The 19,907-nt window shown below is 59.5% G+C and overlaps 2 protein-coding genes across 8 annotated transcripts in view; one reads left to right on the forward strand and one right to left on the reverse strand.

The window, feature by feature from the left end:
• CTSD (cathepsin D) overlaps positions 1-19,907 on the reverse strand; it is a 261,837-nt gene that overhangs the window by 104,421 nt on the left and 137,509 nt on the right. The window lies entirely within an intron of this gene.
• The window catches only part of LSP1 (lymphocyte specific protein 1), a 39,247-nt gene that overhangs the window by 5,096 nt on the left and 14,244 nt on the right, over positions 1-19,907 (forward strand). The window contains exon 1 of one of the 7 annotated variants that reach the window (XM_050757915.1): positions 7,735-8,046. The exons of 2 other annotated variants lie outside the window; for them this stretch is intronic. In XM_050757915.1, the coding sequence (XP_050613872.1) occupies positions 7,988-8,046 (59 nt within the window). In that variant the 5' untranslated portion in view covers positions 7,735-7,987. Of the gene's footprint in view, positions 1-7,734; positions 8,047-12,107; positions 12,276-12,607; positions 12,764-13,895; positions 13,962-19,907 lie in introns of those variants that run through there. 4 more of the 7 variants (XM_050757920.1, XM_050757918.1, XM_050757919.1 and 1 more) reach the window with 4 other exon arrangements.

Raw genomic sequence — 19,907 nt, forward strand, 5'->3', positions numbered from 1 at the left:
GAGCCACCGCGCCCCACTTTTGCCAAGCTTTTTAAACCAAGCCTCTTGTTTCATCCCCCAGAGCTGTGAGGCAGGTCCCTGGAGCTTCCCATTTCACAGATGGAAACCGAGGCTCACCGGGGCCAAGTGCATTGTCCAAAGGCTGCTCCCTGCCTGGGGAGGGGCCAGAGTCCTTGCCCCCGTGGGGTTCGGGTGCTGAGGGCCCACAAGACCCGTGGGCACCAGCAGGGAGCAGGACTGGGCTGCCCTTCCCGGGGACTCTCTGACCCCACACCACACACCAGCCACTGGACTCAAAGGCTCCCGAGAGTGCCCGAGCACTGCTCATGTCCAAAGCTCAGCATGCAACCAAAGGGACCTCCCGGAAAAGCAGAACTGGGACTGGGCGCTGCTGCACCAACAAGGTCCTCCACTTCCCTCTAGCCCAGCCCCGCCCAAATCCCAGCCCTCAGCATCTTTTGGGGGGCCACTAAAGACCTTCTGGGAGATGGCAACCCAGGACCACAAGGCAATCGGAGAGGGCTTTCCGCATGCGCCGAGGCAGACAGAACCAGGCCCTGGCTGTGGACGAGGATGTATTGATACTTAGAAGAGAGGGAGGCGAGCGGGTTGGAGGGGCTCGGCCAGGGGGCAGCTCAGCAGGGTGCCTTCCCCAGGGTTAGACTGTCTCCAGCCAGCCCAGCCCCCACCCCGTCCCCAACATCTAGGGACCTGGAAAGAGGTTCGAGGGGCTGTATGGGGGTGGGGTTGATAGGAGATTAGGGGGTTGAGAAAGTCAGGCCTCCTAGCCGTGTACACCCAGCACAGCCCCGCCAGTGCCAGACACAGGCAGATAAGGGAGGAGAGAGATGTTGAGCAGGGGTGGAGGGAGGAAAGCCCCTGGCCCTTTTTTGGGGCCAGGCAAGTCCTATCCAGACTCCGTCTGCTAACTGCCTCCAAGCTGCTTGTGCTCTGTCAGGGAAGGGAGTTTGTGGCAGGGAGGGCCTTTGAGTCACCTGTATCCCCCGGCAGGAGGGGGCAGGCACTCTGGCCCCTGACCGTGAAGCCTAGAGCAGGGCCGCTCTGTGCAGGGCATTCAACAGCATGAAGGGTTCTAGCATCCCTCCTGGGTTCCTAGATTCCCCGGGAGCAGGGGTGCAGATGCAGGGACCTCTACACACACCGCACGCTTGGGGAGAGTGGCTGAGGTGTCCAGGAGGCCCTGTCCACTGGGGCAGGGGGTGGGTTCTATACCCAGTGCCCTTCCCAGAGACCCCGATCTCCAGCTGCCCATGGGCTGCAGATGAGGGTTCAAAGTTGCACATGGGTCACTGCCCTGCTCTACCCCTGGCAGGTGGGACCTCACCTATTGCTCCTTTCTGCTCCAGAGAAGAGCACGTCCCCCTCATCTCAGAGGTGCCTCTGCTCCTCCTTCCTGGGTGGAAATTATACTTTTGACAGTTTGGTTTCTGAGGCAAAGCTGACTCCTCCCCTTCTCCAGGGTGCCTGTCCTCAGAAAAGCAATGGGACTTGGGATGGAAGGATCTGGCCAATTCATTCCAGATGAATCTAGAAACAATCCTTTAGCCTTTCTCCTAGACTCAGTCCCAACCAACATCTGAGCTTCATCACCACCACCCAGCACCCAACATTCACCACCTAGCCCCCAGCGCCCAGCTCCCAGCACCCACCACCCACCACCCACCACCCTGGACCCTACCCATGGCTCTGGCCCATTCTCCTGCTGTCAGCAGTGCTTGCTTGGACAGAGGGCCACACTGAACAGATGCCTGCTCCAAGCATTTGGAGGCTGCCTCCTTTTTAAATCAGAGACATTTATCTACCAGGGATCACTTGGGAGCCACTGAGGCCACCACCCTGTCTTCCCCTGTCCCCATCGGCTTGTTCAAAACACCTTGCACTGGGATGCTGCTCTGTGAACACATATTTGCAGGTATGTGTCAGGAATGATGAGAATGTGTCAATAAGAAGACAGATCCCTACCCCTGTAGCCCCTGCTTAGGCTCTATCAAGGTGCTCAGCCTCCTGGGCCATGGTGGTCTGCTTTATTCTTGGGCCATGAGCTTATGAACCATGTCTTAGTCACGTAAGAAAGGAAAAATAAAGATTAGAAAAGAATCAATTATGGAGAACAGTATGAATGCATGGAAAGATGAATGAAGAGTGATAGGAAGTAGGAACAAATGGATGGATGGATGGATGGATGGATGGATAATTGAATGATGGATGGATGGATAATTGAATGATGGATGGATGGATGGATGGATGGATGAGTGGATGGATGGAGGGATGAGTGGATGGATAGGTGCATGGATAGATGGACAGGTGAATGAATGGATGGGCAGATGGATGGGGGTGGATGGATGAATGGGTGGATGGACTCATGTATAAATAGAATATAACTCATGTATAAATAAAAATAATTATTTAGTAATTGATTAATGGATGAACAAATGAGCAGATGAACAAAAATAGATTGATGGACAGAAGAACATATGTATATATGGATGTTTGGAGGAAAGGACGAATGGATGGGTGGATAGATAAATGCAGATGTGATATTTAGAATATTTAACAAAGCATGTGGTACAAATATTAATCTATGAGAATGGGTGTTGATTATATTCATACATTGAACTGTGTTGTACCTGTGTATCCTGGCTGATCATCAGCCCAATAGCTAAGTGAGCAGATATGCCAAAACAAAAGATGAGTGGATTTATGGATGAATGGATGATGGACGAATGGGTGTATAGATGGGTGAATGAATGTATTGATGGAAGGACACATGAAATGGAAGTACGGATGGGTGGATGAGTGGATGGCTGGAATATGGACATATAAATGATTGGAAAGATTAATAGAAGGATGTCAGGAGAGGTAGACATATGGATGGATATGGGTAATAGATAGATGAATAGAATAGATGGATATATGGGCGGATATAACAAGAGATGAGTAGAAAGATAAATGGATAGATAATGAATCAATAGACAACTGAATCCGTGCTAGGTGAATGATTAGAAAGACAGATGTGTGAGCAGACACTACTAAATCAGTAATTTTGCACTGTCTTCCTGGAACACGTCCTCCCATTTCTCTCATCTCTTTTTAAATAAGAAAAGAATTACTTCTTTCCATGAGGCTTTCATATATAAAAATCCAAGGAAATAATTACTTATTTCCATGAGGCTATCATACATAAAATATCAATCCCCCCAGAACTCCATATGCCTTTACCTTGATTTATATTTTCTGTCATATTTTCCATCATCTGACCTTTATTTATTTATTTATGTGTTTGTTCCAAATGAAACATGATCCTCACTGAGAGTAGGGACTTTGTTAGTGCTGAATTCCCAGCACCTTCAAAGTGTCTGAGTTCAGTACAATTTATTGAATAAATATATGGAAGGATGGAGAGATAGATGGATGGATGGATGGATGGATGGATGGATGGATGGATGGACGGACGGACGGACAGATGGATGGATAGATGGATGGATAAATATATGGATAGATGGACTCATATACAAATTTGTAAATGGAGAAATTAATGGATAGATGTTTGGTTGGTTGAGTGAATAGGTGGGTGGAAAATAATAAGTAACATTGATTATGGGCAGACTATGTTCCAGTAACTGTTGTAAGTGTTAAATCATTTAGATGACTTAATAGACAAACTGATGGGCACACATGTGTACAGAAGGGTAAACACACGTGTGTGTATAATTGGAAATGGGATTCGCTAGGTGAGAAGATAGATGGGCATATGGATGGATAGTCAGAAAGATGTATGAATGGATGTATGGATGGTATGGGTAAATAGAATATTTGGACAGATAAATGAAAATAAGAAAAGAAGAACATTTGGATATAGAAAGATACATTAAAGAAGGATAAATAGCTCACTGTTTGGCTGGCTGGACAAACGGACATACAAATGGATGAGTGAACATGTAGATAACAGTAATTAGCATGTAATGAGTGGTTAAGTTCCAAATGGATAGATGGCTTGCTAAATGCTTCTAAGTGTTTTCTACATATTTAGACATTTAGATAAATGGATGGATGGCTAAATGGATGGCTTACTGAATGCATCTGTGAAGTGTTTTCTATGTACTAAGACATTTAGGTAAATGAATGGAAGGATCGATGGATGCAGATACTTGTTCAATAAATAGATGTATAGAGAGGGGTGGACATGGTTATATGGATGGATGCCTGAATGGGTTAAATAGAAGGATATATTATGTTTATATGTTTATATATGTTTATATAGATAATTGGATGAATAGATACATTGGAAATTGATGATTGATAAATGATACATGAAAAGACAGGCATTCATACAGAAGGATGGATGGGTGAATGGATGGGTGAATGGATGGATGGATGAATAATGGGTAGATAGATGAGTGGTTGGATGGACAGATGAATGGATGGGTAAATGAATGGATGGCTAGGTGGATAGATGGATGAGTGAATGGATGGATGGATGGATGGACGGATGGATGGATGGATGGATAAATGGATGGATGGATAGGTGGCTAGATGGATGAGTGAATGGATGGATGGATGGATAAATGGATGGATGGATAGGTGGCTAGATGGATGAGTGAATGGATGGATGGATGGATGGATGGATGGATGGATGGATGGATGGATGGATTGATGGCTGGCTGGATGGATGGGTAAATGGATGGATGGATAGTGGATAGATGGATGAGTGAATGGATGGATGGATGGATAGATGGATGGATTGATGAGTGGATGGATGGGTGAATGGATGGGTGGATGGATGGACGGATGGATGGATGAGTGGATAAATGGATGGATGAATAGATGGGTGGGTGGATGGGTAAAATGGATGGATTAACTGATAGATGAATGGAGAGACGGACAGAGAGATGGATGAATGAGTGGGTGGATGGATGAGCACACACATAACAGTGGAGTTGACATCAAATACTCTCCCATATTGTCCCTCACAAGACATGCCCTAGTTGTAAAACCTTGAGTCTTGGCCACTACATATAAATATCTGTTCTTGTCACTTTGCATCTATCAGCATTTCTGACAGATGATCATTCCCTAGTGACAGGGAAGTCCTGCCATTCCAAGGTAGCTCTTTTCCCTGTGGGAATATTCTTCCTTCTTTTGAACTAAAATACGCCTTGGCCACATTTCATTCCTGGCTCTCTGTGGCTGGGACTCCCTCCAGAAGTCAAAACAGGAGGCAAGGAGGAAACAGGCAGGTTGAGGTACAAATGAAGCACAAGCTCACTGTGCCCCCACCCCAGGTAATCTCACTTCACCTGGGTGATCTGGCCTCCCTGAGTGATCTCACTTTCTCTGTGTGGTCTCACCTACCCCTGGTAATCCCACCTCCCCTGAGTGATTTAACTTTCCCTGGGTGATCTCACCTCCCCTGAGTGATCTCACCTCCCCTGGGTGACCTCCCCTCCCCTAGGTAATCTTGCCTTCCTTGGTGATATAGACTTCTCTTGGTGACCTCCCTTCCCCTGCGTGATCTCACCTCTCCCAGGTGATCTCACCTTCCCAGGGTGACCTTTCCTCCCCTAGGTAATCTTGCCTCCCCTGGGTGATCTCACCTCCCCTGGGTGATCTCTCCTTCCCTAGGTGACCTCACCTCCCCAAGGTAATCTGGCCTCCCCTGGGTGATCTTGCCTCCCCTGGGTGACCTCCCCTCCCCTGGGTGATCTCACTAAATGTTTGTCCAACCTGAGGTCCAACCCTGGCCACCATCCCTCCTGCTTACTCCAGAATCCTGTGGCCTCTGCAGCTCTGTGGACGCTGTGGGTATGTGGGGTCAACACCGTGGTCTCTAGTGTCCATTCCCTGCTCCTCCTGGGTTGTGCCGGGAGAGGGGAGATGCTGTGGGCTCCTCTCTCCAGGACTGGCCGAGACCCATCCTGGTGCGTGCGTAGGGAGTGGGGACGGACTTCCTGACCCCCGCAGTCTCCATGGGCTAACCCACCACCTGAGTCACCACAGCCCGAGCTATGGACCCATGTGGAATTTTCCGATTGTCGCCGCCACCCCCGGGCGCGCTGCCCTCAGCGGTGATTCACTCGCTCGCAGTGAATCTGTTCACAGCCTCACCCTTGCTTCCCTCAGTGTTCCCAAGGTGCTACGCAGCTCCAACTGCCTGGCCCGGCCAGAGTCATGATAGCTGGGGAAACAAGAGGGGGCTGTTCTCCGTGGATGTGGGGATGGGGAGTGGCATGGGCGGGTGGCTGTGCATGCACAGATGGTGGCCCAGGACAGTAACCCGGTGGCCAGCGGCCGGCAGACCCGGCTCTGGTTCTGGCTGTGCCAGGCCCTGGCTCTGTGACCTTGGAGGCCAGTGCTGCTGGCTGGACCTTGGTTTCTCCATCCGGGACATGGGTACAGTGGTGGTTCTGAGTGTCAGCAAGCTGGGCAAGCCACCGGATGTGAGACTGCCGTCGTGGAGCTGACCCTCGGTGAGCCCTGAACACGAGTCCTGACCCTCCCCTCTCCGGGCCACCCGTCCCTCCCCTCGCCCGGCCACTAGCCCCGAATGTTCTCCAGTGAGTCACAGTAGCCAAGCCCAACCAGAGGAACAGAGGGCTGGGCTGCTCCTCCCTGGGCCAGGGCCAGAGGACGGGGACAAGGGGGGCCTGGCTGGCGAGGGCACCAGGGCGACTTTGTGCCCACTGGCCACCTCTTGGGACCATGGTGTCCCAATACCAAACCGAAGACGCCACGTTGGTGGCATCTCTGCTTCTCGGGGCATCTCTGCAGTCTGGTCGGTTAGGGGGGCACCAGGAAAGGCAGCGGCCTCCCCATTTGGGGACCAGAGAGGGTTCCTGGGGTGCCAAGCCTTCTCCAGAGGTGACAACGAGAGCAGAGGCCGGGAATGAACAAAGGGAAAGTGGAGAACCAGGAGCGGGGGAGAGGGGAGGAGGGGAGAGGAAGGGAGGGGAGGGGAAGGGAGGGGGGAGGGAAGGAGGGAGGGAGACACAGATAGGGACAGAGACACCAGAGGGAAAGGAGAGAGGAGAGAGGGGCTGAGTGCGAGACGGGGAAGGAGGGGACGGGACAAAGAGGAACCAGCGAAGGGTCCAGGCCTGCGGTGATGGTGAGGGAGGTGGCAGGTTGAGCGGGGGCTGGACCAGAATGGCCGACGAAGAAGAAGAACAGAGGAGGGCCCGGGCAGGGCCTGGCAGAGGGCATAAGGCACTCTGAGGTGGGAGGCGACGATGGGCAGAATAGGCCCCAGTGCCTGGGCAGGGGCACCACGGAGGGCTAGGGGAGACCGAGAGGTGGGCAGCGGCTGCCAAGGTGGCCGGAGGGGAGAGGCGGAGGGAGGAAAGGAAAGAGGAAGGGAGGGAGGGAGGGAAGGAGGCAGCCACGCTGCCCATCAGCGGGCCACAGAGATCTGGCTGAGCCCCACGCTGCTGGGCTGGGAGGGTTTTCGCTCTGACATTTTTACTCTTCTCGGGAGGAGGAGGTGGAGGTGGAAGAGATGGAGGCGGGAGGAGAAGGGGGCTGGGGGAAACAAAAGGGAAGCAGCTGCTGGGCGTCCTGAAGTAAGAAAGGGGAACGGGAGACCCACAGTCAGGGAGACCCGCAGGGATGGGGACACAGGGACCAGTCTGCCCACAGGGAGCCGGCCCGCAGACTCCTGTGCCAGGGGCCAGAGGGGCCAAGACACACAGGCAGAGGGTCACAGGGACGAGCAGACCACAAGACAGAGAGAAGGGACAGGGGAGGGGTGAGAGCCAGTGAGAGACCGAGGGCCAGGGCAGAGCGCCAAGGAAGCGCAGGAGCGAGAGGGGCAGGGAGAGGCAGGAAAGCCAAGGAGAGCCAGGCATAAGGGGCAGGGGTGCGGGAGGAGGGCAGCAGAGAGGAGGACCAGCAGGACAGGAGCCTTCGAAGATGCTGCTGTATCCCTGGGGCTGGGGTCAGGCCAGGTCGCCGCCTGAGCAGAGGCTGCAGCATGGGCAGTCCTGAGCTGAGGAGGAACTCTAGCAGACAGGGCCTGGATACCCTCTTGAGGTAGGTCCCTCCTGCCCCGGCTGGGCATGGAGGGCAGGGCAGAGTAGGATGCTAGTGCTGGGCTGCCACATGCACTGGGCCAGGCCCCCGGGCATGGGGCCACTGGGCCTCCCCCAGCTTCAGTGGGCTCCACTGCCCCAAGAGTGGGCAGGGAGAAGGTGCCAGGCTGGCCGCGTGTCCACGTGTGAGTGTGGAGGCTGCTTGAGGCCTCTCCTCCTCCCAGCTCCTGGCAGCCACCCACGCATCCTCCTCCCCTGTCCCACCTGCACTGCCGGTTGCACTGTCGCTCGCTCGCACCTCTCCCCGAGCCCCAGGGCTTCTGCTCAACTCTGAGCCCCCAGGATGAAGGGCCCATCCTCTGAGTGGCCTCTGGAGCCTCCCGTGGGGTCCTTCGGACCCTGGGTACGCTCCTGTCACCCTCACTTCACAGATCATGAAACGACTTTGGGCTGAGCTCACCCGCCTTGGCCGCATCACACCAACCCTGAGTGGGAGGCTCCTCAGGGCCAGGGAGGGTACCTGGGCCTTGTCTACCTGCAGGCATTGGGCCAGTGTGGTGCCCTCTCCCCGCCTGTTTCTTCCTCTGTAAAGTAGTGGTGTGACCCCTCATGGGGTCAAGCAGGAGAGCAGAGTTTGGAGGGCCCAGGGCTCCTCAGGACCCAGCCTGGGCAGTCAGAGATACCCCTCTGCATCTTCAGCCACTCAGCCACCTGTAGTGCCCTTCCTCCTCCTCAGCCCTTTCAGGTTTTTAGCCAAGTTGAAACACCACCACCTCCTTGAAGGCTGCCTTGCTTCTTCCTAACCTGGAGGGCTGCCCTGCTCTGACTCCCTTTGATGGCATAGAGCATGCTGGCCGGACCTCAAGCTCCTGGGAGGCAGAGCTGGCATCGGTCAGCCTGCCACTGCCCACCCAGGCCAGGCACTCCATGCTGAGACTCTGAGAGAGCAGAGAGCCAGGGATGCCCATGGGGGTGGGCTCAGCAGGGTCTGAGGAGTTGAGGGCAGCCCAGCTCACCCCTCCTCCCCAGCTCCCACTTATTGAGTCCCTGCAGATGCAGAGAGATAGTTCTGATCCGGCCCTCACCTACAGGGTCTCCGGCTGCCATCCCAGTTCAGGACCAGCACCAGGATCTGCAGTGGGCCCCTGGCTGGGCACACCTCATCCCAGCCTCCCCCCACCCCTGCCCCCCCATGAGCCTCCTCCTCTTGGGCTTCCAGGCTCTGCTGGTCGGGCCTCCCCTCCCTGCCCAACGGGGATTATGTTTCCCCAGGGAACGCTGCTGTCCCTCAGGAGCTCTGTGGCCTGGGATTTGAGGAGTGCCTGGGGTCGACCCCCCAGACTCACCAGTGCTACTTAACAAATGGGCCCAAGAGAAGGAAGCGCAGCCCCCGGGGGAGCAGCAGAGTCCCTGCCTGTCTGTGCAGGGGCTCACCCCCTTGTCACCAGGGGCTTGGCCATGAGCACCCGTCCAGCAGGCCCAGCACAAACTGCAGCCCCAGGTGAGCAAGCAGCACTCGGGGTGCACTGACGCCGCATGGGCCCAGGCTCCGGGCCAGTCCCTGTGGACCTGGGGAGGACACAGCGGGGAGGGGACCTCATTAGAGGTGGTCAGGCAGTGGGATGGTGGCATAAGGACCCGTCCCTTTGAACTCCCTGGGAACTCGCCCTGACGGGGGCCAGGCAGAGGGCAGCAAGAGTCCCTTGTCCAGCTATGGGGGACAATCATGGTGAGCTACATGAAGCAAGGCTCACACATGTGCACTAACACACACCCCCTCCAGGACACAGACCCAGAGACCACTGCACCGCACCCACCCACCACACGCACACTCGCAAGCATACACGCACACACATGCACACGCACATGCACATACACACACTACCACCCAGGACAGTGCTGCACTCACCACCACTGCCATGATCACTTCTCTGCAGTCTCCAACAGCTCAAACTTCCCCAGTCTCAGCCCTCCAGGCCCGGCAGGCTGCCCCCTACCCACTCCCTGTTGGATAAAGGAGCGAGCCAGGCCCAGAGAAGCTGTGGGTGAAGAGACTTGCCCAAGGCCACTCAGCAGGGCATGGTAAGCCCAGGTCCGCAGGTCCCTCCTCCACCCACATCACCCCACCCCTTCAACGGGGATCCCCTGGGTGTCCCGCCATGCCGGTTGCAGGGCTGGGAGAGGCATTGCAGTCAGGGTGCTGTGTCCTCAGTGATGAGCCCTGAAGGGCCATGCTAGGTGCCAGCAGCCGCCAGAGAGCAAATTCAATGCAGTTTACGTTCATTAAAAATGGTGCTCTGGGCCAGTGGGAAAACGTGTCCCCCCGCCCCATCCTCCCCTGCCCCGTTGTCCCCCACCCCTGCCCCAGCGATTCTCCTTGTCTACACCTGGTGTGAGCCCAGGGGCTCTGCATGTAGCCGCACAATACCATTTTCTCCAGGTCTGGCTGTTCCCAGCCTCTGCCAGCATGCGGCTTCTGGCTGGCAGGGTCGGGCCCTGGGCTGACCTCCCCCCAATGCCTCCCTGCCAAGTCTGCCCTTCCAGGCACCTGAGAGTCTGCCCTGTGCCTCCTCCCTGCCCCTGGGCAACTCGGAGCTCTCCCAGGGCCAGCTCGGGCAAGGCCAGTGTTAGGGATGGTCAGGGGACCTAAAGAGGACCTCAGCCCACTTAACTCCAGAGGTCACCCAGACTCAGCCACTGGCCTGGTCCTGCCACCTGTGGGGTCCTGGCTTGGGAGAGGGCAGCAGGCCGGCTGTGAGTGCCTTGTAGCCTGGCCCGGAGTGAAGAGGGGGGCTGGGGATCAGCCTGGCAGACATCCTTATCAACCACTGAGGTCCCCAGAGCCCTGTGCCCACCTCAGCCATGGCTCTTTGGGTGGTGTGAGCCCCTCCAGTCCCTCATCTCCGGCACACATCTGCCCACAGATGTGGCAGCCACCCCATGCTTGGCTCTCCCCAGGCCTCTAAGGCCCTCAGGCAGGGACCCGCCCTGAGTAGCCTGGTCCAGGGACCTCTGGGGCTCCTGATGTGGCCAGTGGGGCAGGAATGGGCTGGCAGCCTGCTGGGCTGGCCCTGAGGGGGCTGGGGGAAGCCAGGCCTCCAACCACAGTGTCCAAAAGGGCGTGGCTGCCTTGGGCCCATCCAGGCCCGAGATCCTGAGGGTGGGGTAGCCCCCGCCCTGGCAGGGCTGGAAGTCCGTCTTTGGACAGAGCCCGTCCTGCCCAGAAGCCCAGCCAAGCCAGCAACAGGGGTGCAGGGACCGAGTGGCCCAGCCCCCTGGGCAGGGTGTCAGGGCCGGAGCCCAGAGGACTGCGGTTCAGGCTTCAGTCCCAGCCGGCAAACCAGAGCTGGGCAGAGCGGCCAGCAAGCGGCAGCCAGGGTGCCCTGGGCACTCGACCCCCAGATGCCCCTGCTGGAGCCGTAAAGGGGAGGCACCCTGAGCCCGGAGGGAGCATGGCCCCAGGGACTGAGCATCCGGCTCAGAGCGGCTCCACAGAGGTTGGTAGCCTGGGGTTGACCACAGAGGTCTCTGGAGGGCAGACACGAGCCGCTGCAGGTGGGAGCTTGTAGGAGAGAAGCCCTTGGGTGCCCCCTGGATGGGGTGGGGACCATCGGAGAGAAGGGTGAGGGTCTCTAACCCCAGCCCCAGGCTCCAAGTGGGCTGAGACCCGTGGCCGTGAGGGTTGGCTACTGCCCGTGACGGACTAGGGAGGTCTTGGTGAGAGCCGAGGTGGTGCTTGTGGAGGTGAGATTGGGCACCAGGCCTGGCCAGGGATGCTGGAAGGGGGCAACACTGTGCCTGGGGCTCTGAGGGTCTCTCAACGAGAACAAGCCCTACCTGGGGAGAAGTGAACAAAGAAAAGAAAGAAAGAGCGAAGGCGTGAGAAAGACATGAGAGAAAGGGAGGGAAAAATGTGGAAAGAGAGGGCAAGAGCAGGGGCTGCCTTGAAGGAGGGAGAGGGGAGCAGAAGTGGGTGCAGGGTGGCGGCAGGAGGGGAAGGGCAGAGGGAGGGGCTGAGTTGCGAATGGAAGCTGCGTGAGGGTCCCGGGCACTGCCCTGTGCAGCCGACCCCAGGCGTGAAAGGAGGGGTCTCTCCCACATGGGCCCCACCTAGCAGGTGCCTGGGGCAGGAGGCTGCAGAGCCACTGTCTCACGCAGCTCCTTGGTGCTGCAAAGACGGGAGGTGGGAGGAAAACCAGAGAATCGAGAAATGGATGCTGAAGGAACGCGGTGAGGCCAGGCGAGGGCTGGCGAGATTGCCAAGGAGAGGACGGGCGAGGAAAATGGAGCGCCCAACAGAGGACGGGGCACGGGGGAGGGCTGGCTTTCCCTGGGACTGAGGAATGAATTTCTGCGCCCGGACTTGGACCTCCTGGGTCAGGACCCTGCCCTCCACTCACATTCAGGGGCAGCACCTCTTCCGGCCTCTGTCCCTGCCTGGTCTTCCCCACACCCAGTTCTTGGGGGTTGAGGGGTTGGAGCCCCAGCCACATCATCAGCTCCCTAGGACCCCCGCATGAGATGCGCACCTCCGAGCCTCCATGTGCGCGCCTGTAATGGGGATGCTGGGACTGCGGCCCTGGCAACTGTTGTGAGGACGGAGGTGCTGGCTGCCCTGGTGCTCGCTGTGCCTCTTTAAATGGGGATGTCTGGACCTCAGGCGCAGAGGACCAGGGCAGGTCCACTTGACCTCAGCCACTAGGACTTCCCAAGGCCATGTGAGTCTCCCACGGCCCACTGAAGCTGGTCCTTCATACCCCATTTTGCAGATAGGAAAGCTGAGGCTCAGGGAGCCTCCAAAGCTTACCCCTGTCCTGGGAGTTGGCAGGGGGCGTCCACAGTACCAGGGGACACACACCAGGAAGTCTCCTGGGGAAGGAGGGCCAGCCCAGGGGCAGACTCTTTTCTGTGCTGCGACGTCTCCCCTGCACCCCAGGGATGATGAGTCTGGGAGGGGCTGGTCACCCATGAAAGCTTCGGGGAGGGGCTGGTGGCCAGGCCGGGCACCCCAGAGCTCCACAGGCAGACATGGCGTGGCGGCGTCAGGCAGAGAGCTTGGTGGCTGGGTGCTATGGTAGGAAGATCCCAGTGCTGTGAGAGTGAGACAGGTGATTGAATGCCAGGCTGGCTTGCCCGTTCTCTGTGGGTGCCGGCTGTGGCTCCCGCCCAGGTGGGCACCACGTCTGAATAATGTATGAAGCCTCCGGTTGCATGGAGGATGGAAGCGCTTTGGGCAGCATCTGTGGGCAGAGCCTTCAGGGATGTGAGGTACATCTGGGCACAACTAGCTGGCAAGGAAAGAGGATGGCAGAGCCTCAAGCCGATGCCAGGGACTGGTCGCGTGTCCCGGAACGTGCCAAAAACCTGCCTCGTGAGCATGGTGAGAGCTCTGCCAGGGCAGTACCAGCTGGCCCAGGAGCCGCAGGGCTCCCGAGGGCCATCCAGCAAAGGCGGGAGGCGTAACCGGGCTGTCAGTGGGACCTGTGGGTGTCAGGGCTCCTTGTTCCCCTCCTGTGGGAAGCAGGCGCCGAGCGAGGCTGCATGTAGATCCCTGTGAGGGTGAACTGTGGCGGAGGACACTGATTGCCGGGTGCAGATGAGGGCCCCAGAAAGGTCCCCCAGGTTGCCTCACTCGTGGCACGGGCCCGGCAGCATTGTGGTCAGTGACACGGAGGAGGACAGAAAGCCATGTGCACAGCACACAGAGCAGGAGGAGGGGGGAAGAAAGAGCAGGCACGGGGCAAGTGGAGCCGCAGCCATGCCTGGATGCAGCAGGCAGGGCCACCCACGAACAGGGCGGGGCCCTAACCTCCGACCCAGGCCGGTTGCAGCAGATGGGGCAGAGATGTGAAACAGCTGCAGAGCGGGACGAGGGTGCTGCCGGCACAAGGCTGACCACGGAGCACATCAAAAGAGGTAGGGCACCCAGCGCAAGGGAGGTGATGGGCTGGTCAGCGGGACATCAAGCCAGTTCTGGACTCTGCTCTGAGGACAGTGCCTGATCCAGCCTCTGAGGACTAATGGGAAGCCAGGGGTAGAGGGGCTGGGGAAACAAGGCTCCATTGTCCAGTCTCAGCAGGGGGTCAGGGCTTGGGGCTCTGTGGAGGCCACACCATGAGGTTTCCAGGGTCATAGATACCCTGAGGTCAACACTGTCTGCCGGTGCGTGGGCACCCCTCCTGTTGGGTGTCTGGGTAGAGTTGGGGTCTGTCTGGCTGGTGTAGACACCTTTGGGACTGGGTGTGTGTGGTGGGCAGGCCTGGACTGCAGTCACCCTGGCCCACACTGGTAGAGTTGGGGTCTGTCCGGCTGGCGTGGGCACCTTTGGGACTGGGTGTGTGTGGCGGGCAGGCCTGGACTGCAGTCACCCCAGCCCGCACTGGTAGAGTTGGGGTCTGTCTGGCTGGTGTGGGCACCTTTGGGACTGGGTGTATGTGGTGGGCAGGCCTGGGCTGCAGAGTCACCATGGCTGGCACTGGTAGAGTTGGGGTCTGTCCGGCTGGCGTGGGCACCTTTGGGACTGGGTGTGTGTGGCGAACACGCCTGGACTGCAGTCACCCTGGCCCACACTGGTAGAGTTGGGGTCTGTCTGGCTGGCGTGGGCACCTTTGGGACTGGGTGTGTGTGGCGGGCAGGCCTGGGCTGCAGTCTCCTCAGCCCGCACTGGTAGAATTGGGGTCTGTCTGGCTGGTGTGGGCACCTTTGGGACTGGGTGTGTGTGGCGGGCAGGCCTGGGCTGCAGTCACCCCGGCCCGCACTGGTAGAGTTGGGGTCTGTCCGGCTGGCGTGGGCACCTTTGGGACTGGGTGTGTGTGGCGAGCAGGCCTGGGCTGCAGTCACCCCGGCCCACACTCACAGCCTAGTCATGGCAGGCCTGGGCTGCAGTCACCCCGGCCCACTCTGATAGCCTAGTCATGGCATCACCACTCTGGGGTGAAGTTGAGGCAGGAGCTCGGGGCCCTCATGTAGCACTGGGTGGGTCATGAAGCTCAGGGGACTTCAGCATGGGAGAAGGCGAGCCCATCGCCTCCCAAGTTGGATAGCAGTCCCAGCGGCGGGGGTCGGGGGACAGAGGGAAGCAGGTTCGGATTGGGTGGGTAGGGAACCCAGAGGAACAGACCCTCCCTGTGTGCCTCTCCCCAGAGGTGGAGGCAGGAGAGGTGGAGGCAGGGGGAGGTGGAGGCAGGGAGAGGTGGAGGCAGGGGGAGGTGGAGGCAGGCGGAGGTGGAGGCAGGGGGAGGTGGAGGCAGGGAGAGATGGAGGCAGGGAGAGGTGGAGGCAGGAGAGGTGGAGGCAGTGAGAGGTGGAGGCAGTGAGAGGTGGAGGCAGGGAGAGGTGGAGGCAGGAGAGGTGGAGGCAGGGAGAGGTGGAGGCAGGGAGAGGTGGAGGCAGGGGGAGGTGGAGGCAGGGGGAGGTGGAGGCAGGGGGAGGTGGAGGCAGGGGGAGGTTGAGGCAGGGAGAGGTGGAGGCAGGGGGAGGTGGAGGCAGGGGGTGGTGGAGGCAGGGACAGGTGGAGGCAGAGGGAGCTGGAGGCAGGGGGAGGTGGAGGCAGGGGGAGGTGGAGGCAGGGGGAGGTGGAGGCAGGGGGAGGTGGAGGCAGGGACAGGTGGAGGCGGGGGGCAGAGACACAGACAAGCCTCAGGTCATCAGGAGTTGGGGACTGGCATCTGAGATTCAGGGAGGATGGAGAGAGGGGAGGGCTGTGCGTGTGGGGAGCAGGTCTGTCTCCCCTTGGCTGTGCCTCCCTGGGGAGTCCCAGACAAACGCACGGTCACTGCACCCCTTCCTCCCTGCCAGGACCCTGCCCACTGTGGCGACCCCCAGGCTCAGAGCAGGCACAGGAGCCCCTCCTTTGAGAGACTTCCTGCCAGCTCCCCTCTGTGGTTCCTGATCCACATCGTGGGTCAGCGCTGGTTTCTTGGCAACTGCTAAGATCTGTAAGGGCAGGGAAGAGAGAGCTAACTCCTCCGTCTTTGGGTCCCTAGCACCTGACAAAATAAACTGCTGGCTAAGGAAAGATGGAGGGAGGGAGGGAGGGAGGGAGGAAGGAGGGGAGGAAAGGCGGGAAGGATAGAGGGAGGAGGGAAGAGGGAGGAGGGAGGAAGGGAAGGAGGGAAGGACAAGGAGAAGAATGGAGGGAGGAGGGAGGAGGAAGGAACTGGACCGAGGCTATGGCTATAGAAGAATCGAATCGTGCCCTGGGCCATCCCAGGCAGGCTGAGAAGAAAAAGCCGGAACCAAGCCTGGGCTAGCTGGGTGGTTGTGGGGCAGGAAGTAGCCATCAGGGTGGCAGTCGGAAGAGCAGGGAGCCCCGCAGAGGAGGGAGGCTGGGGACGGTAGGGGCAGTGTCGGGGTGAGGTCTGGTCTCCCCATGCCTCTTCCTAGGAACGAGACCTCAGGCTCCACTCCCCAGCTGTGAAATGGGCGAGAACTGAGGGTGGCTGAGGCTCGGGGTTGTTCAGGGCGGGGTGGGGCTCTGAACCCAGCAGGCCGGGCACCCAGGCCAGGGCTCCAGGGGAGGCCAGGTGGGGCGAAGGCCAAGAAGGGGCTGGGGCTGGGCAGGAAGGGCGTCTGGTGACCAGAGCCCTTTGCCTGAGCCAGCGTGGGAGGGAGGTGGGCTGGATGAGTCAGGGAGGCGCCAGGAGGGGCCTTGTCAGAGGCGACCCCCTCTGTCAGCCCCCAGGCCACTGAGCCCTGGGTACCGAGAGCCGGCAGGGGAGGCTGCAGACAGAGGAGTGGAGGCTCCTTGGTTTTGGGGGCTCGGAGTAGAAGCACCTAGGGGGTCCCTCAAGAGGCCCCCAAATGCTGCCACATGGTGAGAAACCAAGAGAGGCCCTGCAGGAACCCCCAGGTTACAAAGCGCTGCCACTGTGAGAAGCCAACCCTGCTGGCTGGGGCTGGGCTTTCTGCCTCACCAAGCCTTTTCCCACCCAGAGGACCCAGAGAGGGGCAGCTGTCCCCCCCCGGGGGCACAGCGCCTCCTCCCTGTGTGATGGGGTGGGGCCCACAGTCTCCTTTCTCGCAACCTCCCCGGGCTGACCCCGGGTTCCACTTGGCCATGAGGGCTTCGGTATGTAAAGCCCATGGGAGGCAGAGCCTCCCGCCCCCACCAGTTTCCGGCTCTCTGTGTCGCCCCCAACACTGGGCTGGTGCCATGGAGGGAGGCTCCGCCTCCCCCGCATCAACTCGCCAGGGAGCTCCGTCTTCCCAGGGTTGTGAGGGAAGCCAGCTCTGCAGGCCGATGTCCAAGTCCAGGCGTCGCCTCCTCCAGGGAGCCTTCCAGACCCGATCTGTGCGGCAGAGGCCCAGAAGGACCTAGGTGTGGGGATCCTAGCGGGAGGCAGAGGACCCCGCACATGCAGAGAGGGTCCGAGTGCTTCCTCCTGAGTGGGGGTCACCCAGCTGGCTCCAGCCGCACAGAGCTACTCCCTCTAAGCTCTCCGGCTCTCTGCCTTCCTGCATTAGCTCTTGCCCACACCTGGCCGGCAAACCCCAGCTCATCTTTCAGACCCAAGTTCAAGGCCTCCTCCTGCTCCGGGCGGCTCATCACCTGGCCTCCCCAGGCAGAGAGGTGAGAGTTCTGATCGCTGGGGCGTCTCCCTCGCCCCCTGGCCCAGGACTACAAGGAAAGGGGTTGACTCCCTCCCTCCCCTCCACGCCCAGCAGGGTGCAGACAACTGGGAAGGTGCTGGAGGCCCGGGGGTCAGGCTGAGCCAGCACCAGGCACTGGGGGGCAGGTTCCCATCTCTACACCCCAGCCCCAGGCGGATGGCGTGTGCCCCTCCCGCTGCCCCACCTGTCACCCACGTGCTGGCCCCGGGCTGTCTCTGCTCCTGGCTCCCCTCCCAGCTTCGTCCCCAGCTGCCTCTCCAGGGAGGGGTGACAGCTGGCCCGTGCTACACCCTCGGGCCCCTCCCTGGACTGCCCCCTCCCTGGGGCGGGACCCCTGCGTGTGGTACAACCAAGGGGCCTGCTGATGGGGGCTCATGTGAGCCGTGCCCCAGAGCTGTGGGTGTGGGTGCTGCCAGCTGCCACTGCCTTTGCCCTGGCTTCCCAGATAGACCCAGACCCACATTCCGAAGCTGTGTTGTGAATGCTGTGGTGGGTGCCTGGTGGGGTCGGGGTTGCTGTCCCACGACCCTCTGGAAGCCTCAGCCATGAAGGGCCCCTGTGGGCACCTTTTCCCGGCACACTGTGCTGTGTTTCCCATTCTTGGGCTCTGCAGTGACTTGAGGGGGCAAGTCTATGACCACAGGGGAGGCTGGGCTCACGAGGGGACCAGAGACCTCAGCGCTGTGCAGGGAGCCCTGAGCCACCCTGGTTGGAGGCCCAGCCCTACTCTCCAGGCCTCCTGCCAGCTCCCTGTGGTGTCCAGGGGACCTGTGGTCCAGCCCGGAGGAGGAGTTCCCCCTCCTCTCGACATCCTGCCTGCAGCCCCTGCTCTTCACCAGAACCTCCTCACTCCCCAGGACCCCAGAGAGGACCCTCTCCAGCCAACCACTGGGCTCAGAACAGCCGGGTGAGGCGGCCACAGGAGCTGCCTGCAGGGGGCAGAGTCGGGACGGGGACCGAGCCGGACACTCATTCTGGAAGTGTCTGCAGGGGGACGTTGGAGGTGGGCAGCTGGGAGTGCCGAGCTGCGGACGAACATTGTCAGGCCCTCGGTGGGGACTGGGAGGTAGAAGTGGGGGGGTCTGTGGAGGAAGGAGAAGAAGGGCCAGCGTCCCGAGTCGGGGGGTGGTCGGCAGTGGATGAGGACGGCAGGAACAGACCCGAGCTTGGGGAGTCCCACTCAGAACAAGGCACCGTCAGGGTTCTGTGCATTCTGGTGATCCTGGCTGGCAGCCAAGCCCCGAAGCGGAGCCTGGGACTGTGAGGGTGTGGGGGTGTGCCGGGGTGGGAGGTGGATGGAGCCCCCCCCTCCACTGCCTGGCCCCTTGGGCTGAACCTTGGGCTTCGGAGCCAGAACAGACACAGGAAATCGCCTAATTGCATTTGCGCAGGAACACCAAATCCCTCACAGCTGCACGGGGCCGAGCCAGGGCCACGGGTGGGGTCGGCCATTTGAGAGTCCTGACAGCTCTGCTGTGCATGCCAAGGGGCCTGGGCCGTTGGCCGGGGGGCGCCTTTCCCAGGCCAGAGGCCCCCACCCCACCCCAGGAGAGCTGCCCCCCTTTCAGTTCCCAGAACAGAGCCCAGCTGTGGAATAGTGAGGGGGTGAGGTCATGGGGAGGGGGCCCACATGACTCACATCCTGGGGTAGGGGAAAGGGAGGAGACGGGGAAGGGGCCCAGAGGCCTCCACGTCCTCAGTCTGCTGGGTCAGAGGCCAGGGGCTGGCGGGGCTTCTCCCCAGCCTTGGGTTTTAGGGGAGACACCAGGAGATGCTTACTCTGCACCCCCACTCTGTCCTCCAGGCCCCTAGCCAGGGAGAGCTCAGTCGGGGTGATCTTTGAGGGGCCCCAGCTCGGCAGGGGTGATGTTCCCAGAGTACACACCTGGGCCTCGTGCCAGGACCGCACTGCCGTTGTCAGGGCAATGGCAAGGCAAACAGTCAATGTTTGCCTCACTAAACAGCCTCACGAAAGTGAGGCTGCGGCACCCGGAAGGGATCCCTGGAGGGGGACGTGGTCGCCTTGTTCCCAAGCCTGTTTGCACACACACGTGAATGTCAAGGGTTCCCGTGTGTGAGCACGAGCGTACTTGTATGTGCCTATGGGGTGCGGGCGTGTGTGCCTGTGTGGCTGGAGTGTGGGCTCGTGGAGAACGTGTGTGAGTTGGGTGTGCACCTGCGTGTGCCCCGGGCCTGGGGAGCCCGAGCACGGCTGCGCTCCATGTGTAGGACATGAGCTGTGAGCAGAGC

The sequence above is a fragment of the Macaca thibetana genome, chromosome 14 (assembly GCF_024542745.1).
Source record: "Macaca thibetana thibetana isolate TM-01 chromosome 14, ASM2454274v1, whole genome shotgun sequence".
Classification (NCBI taxonomy): domain Eukaryota; kingdom Metazoa; phylum Chordata; class Mammalia; order Primates; family Cercopithecidae; genus Macaca; species Macaca thibetana.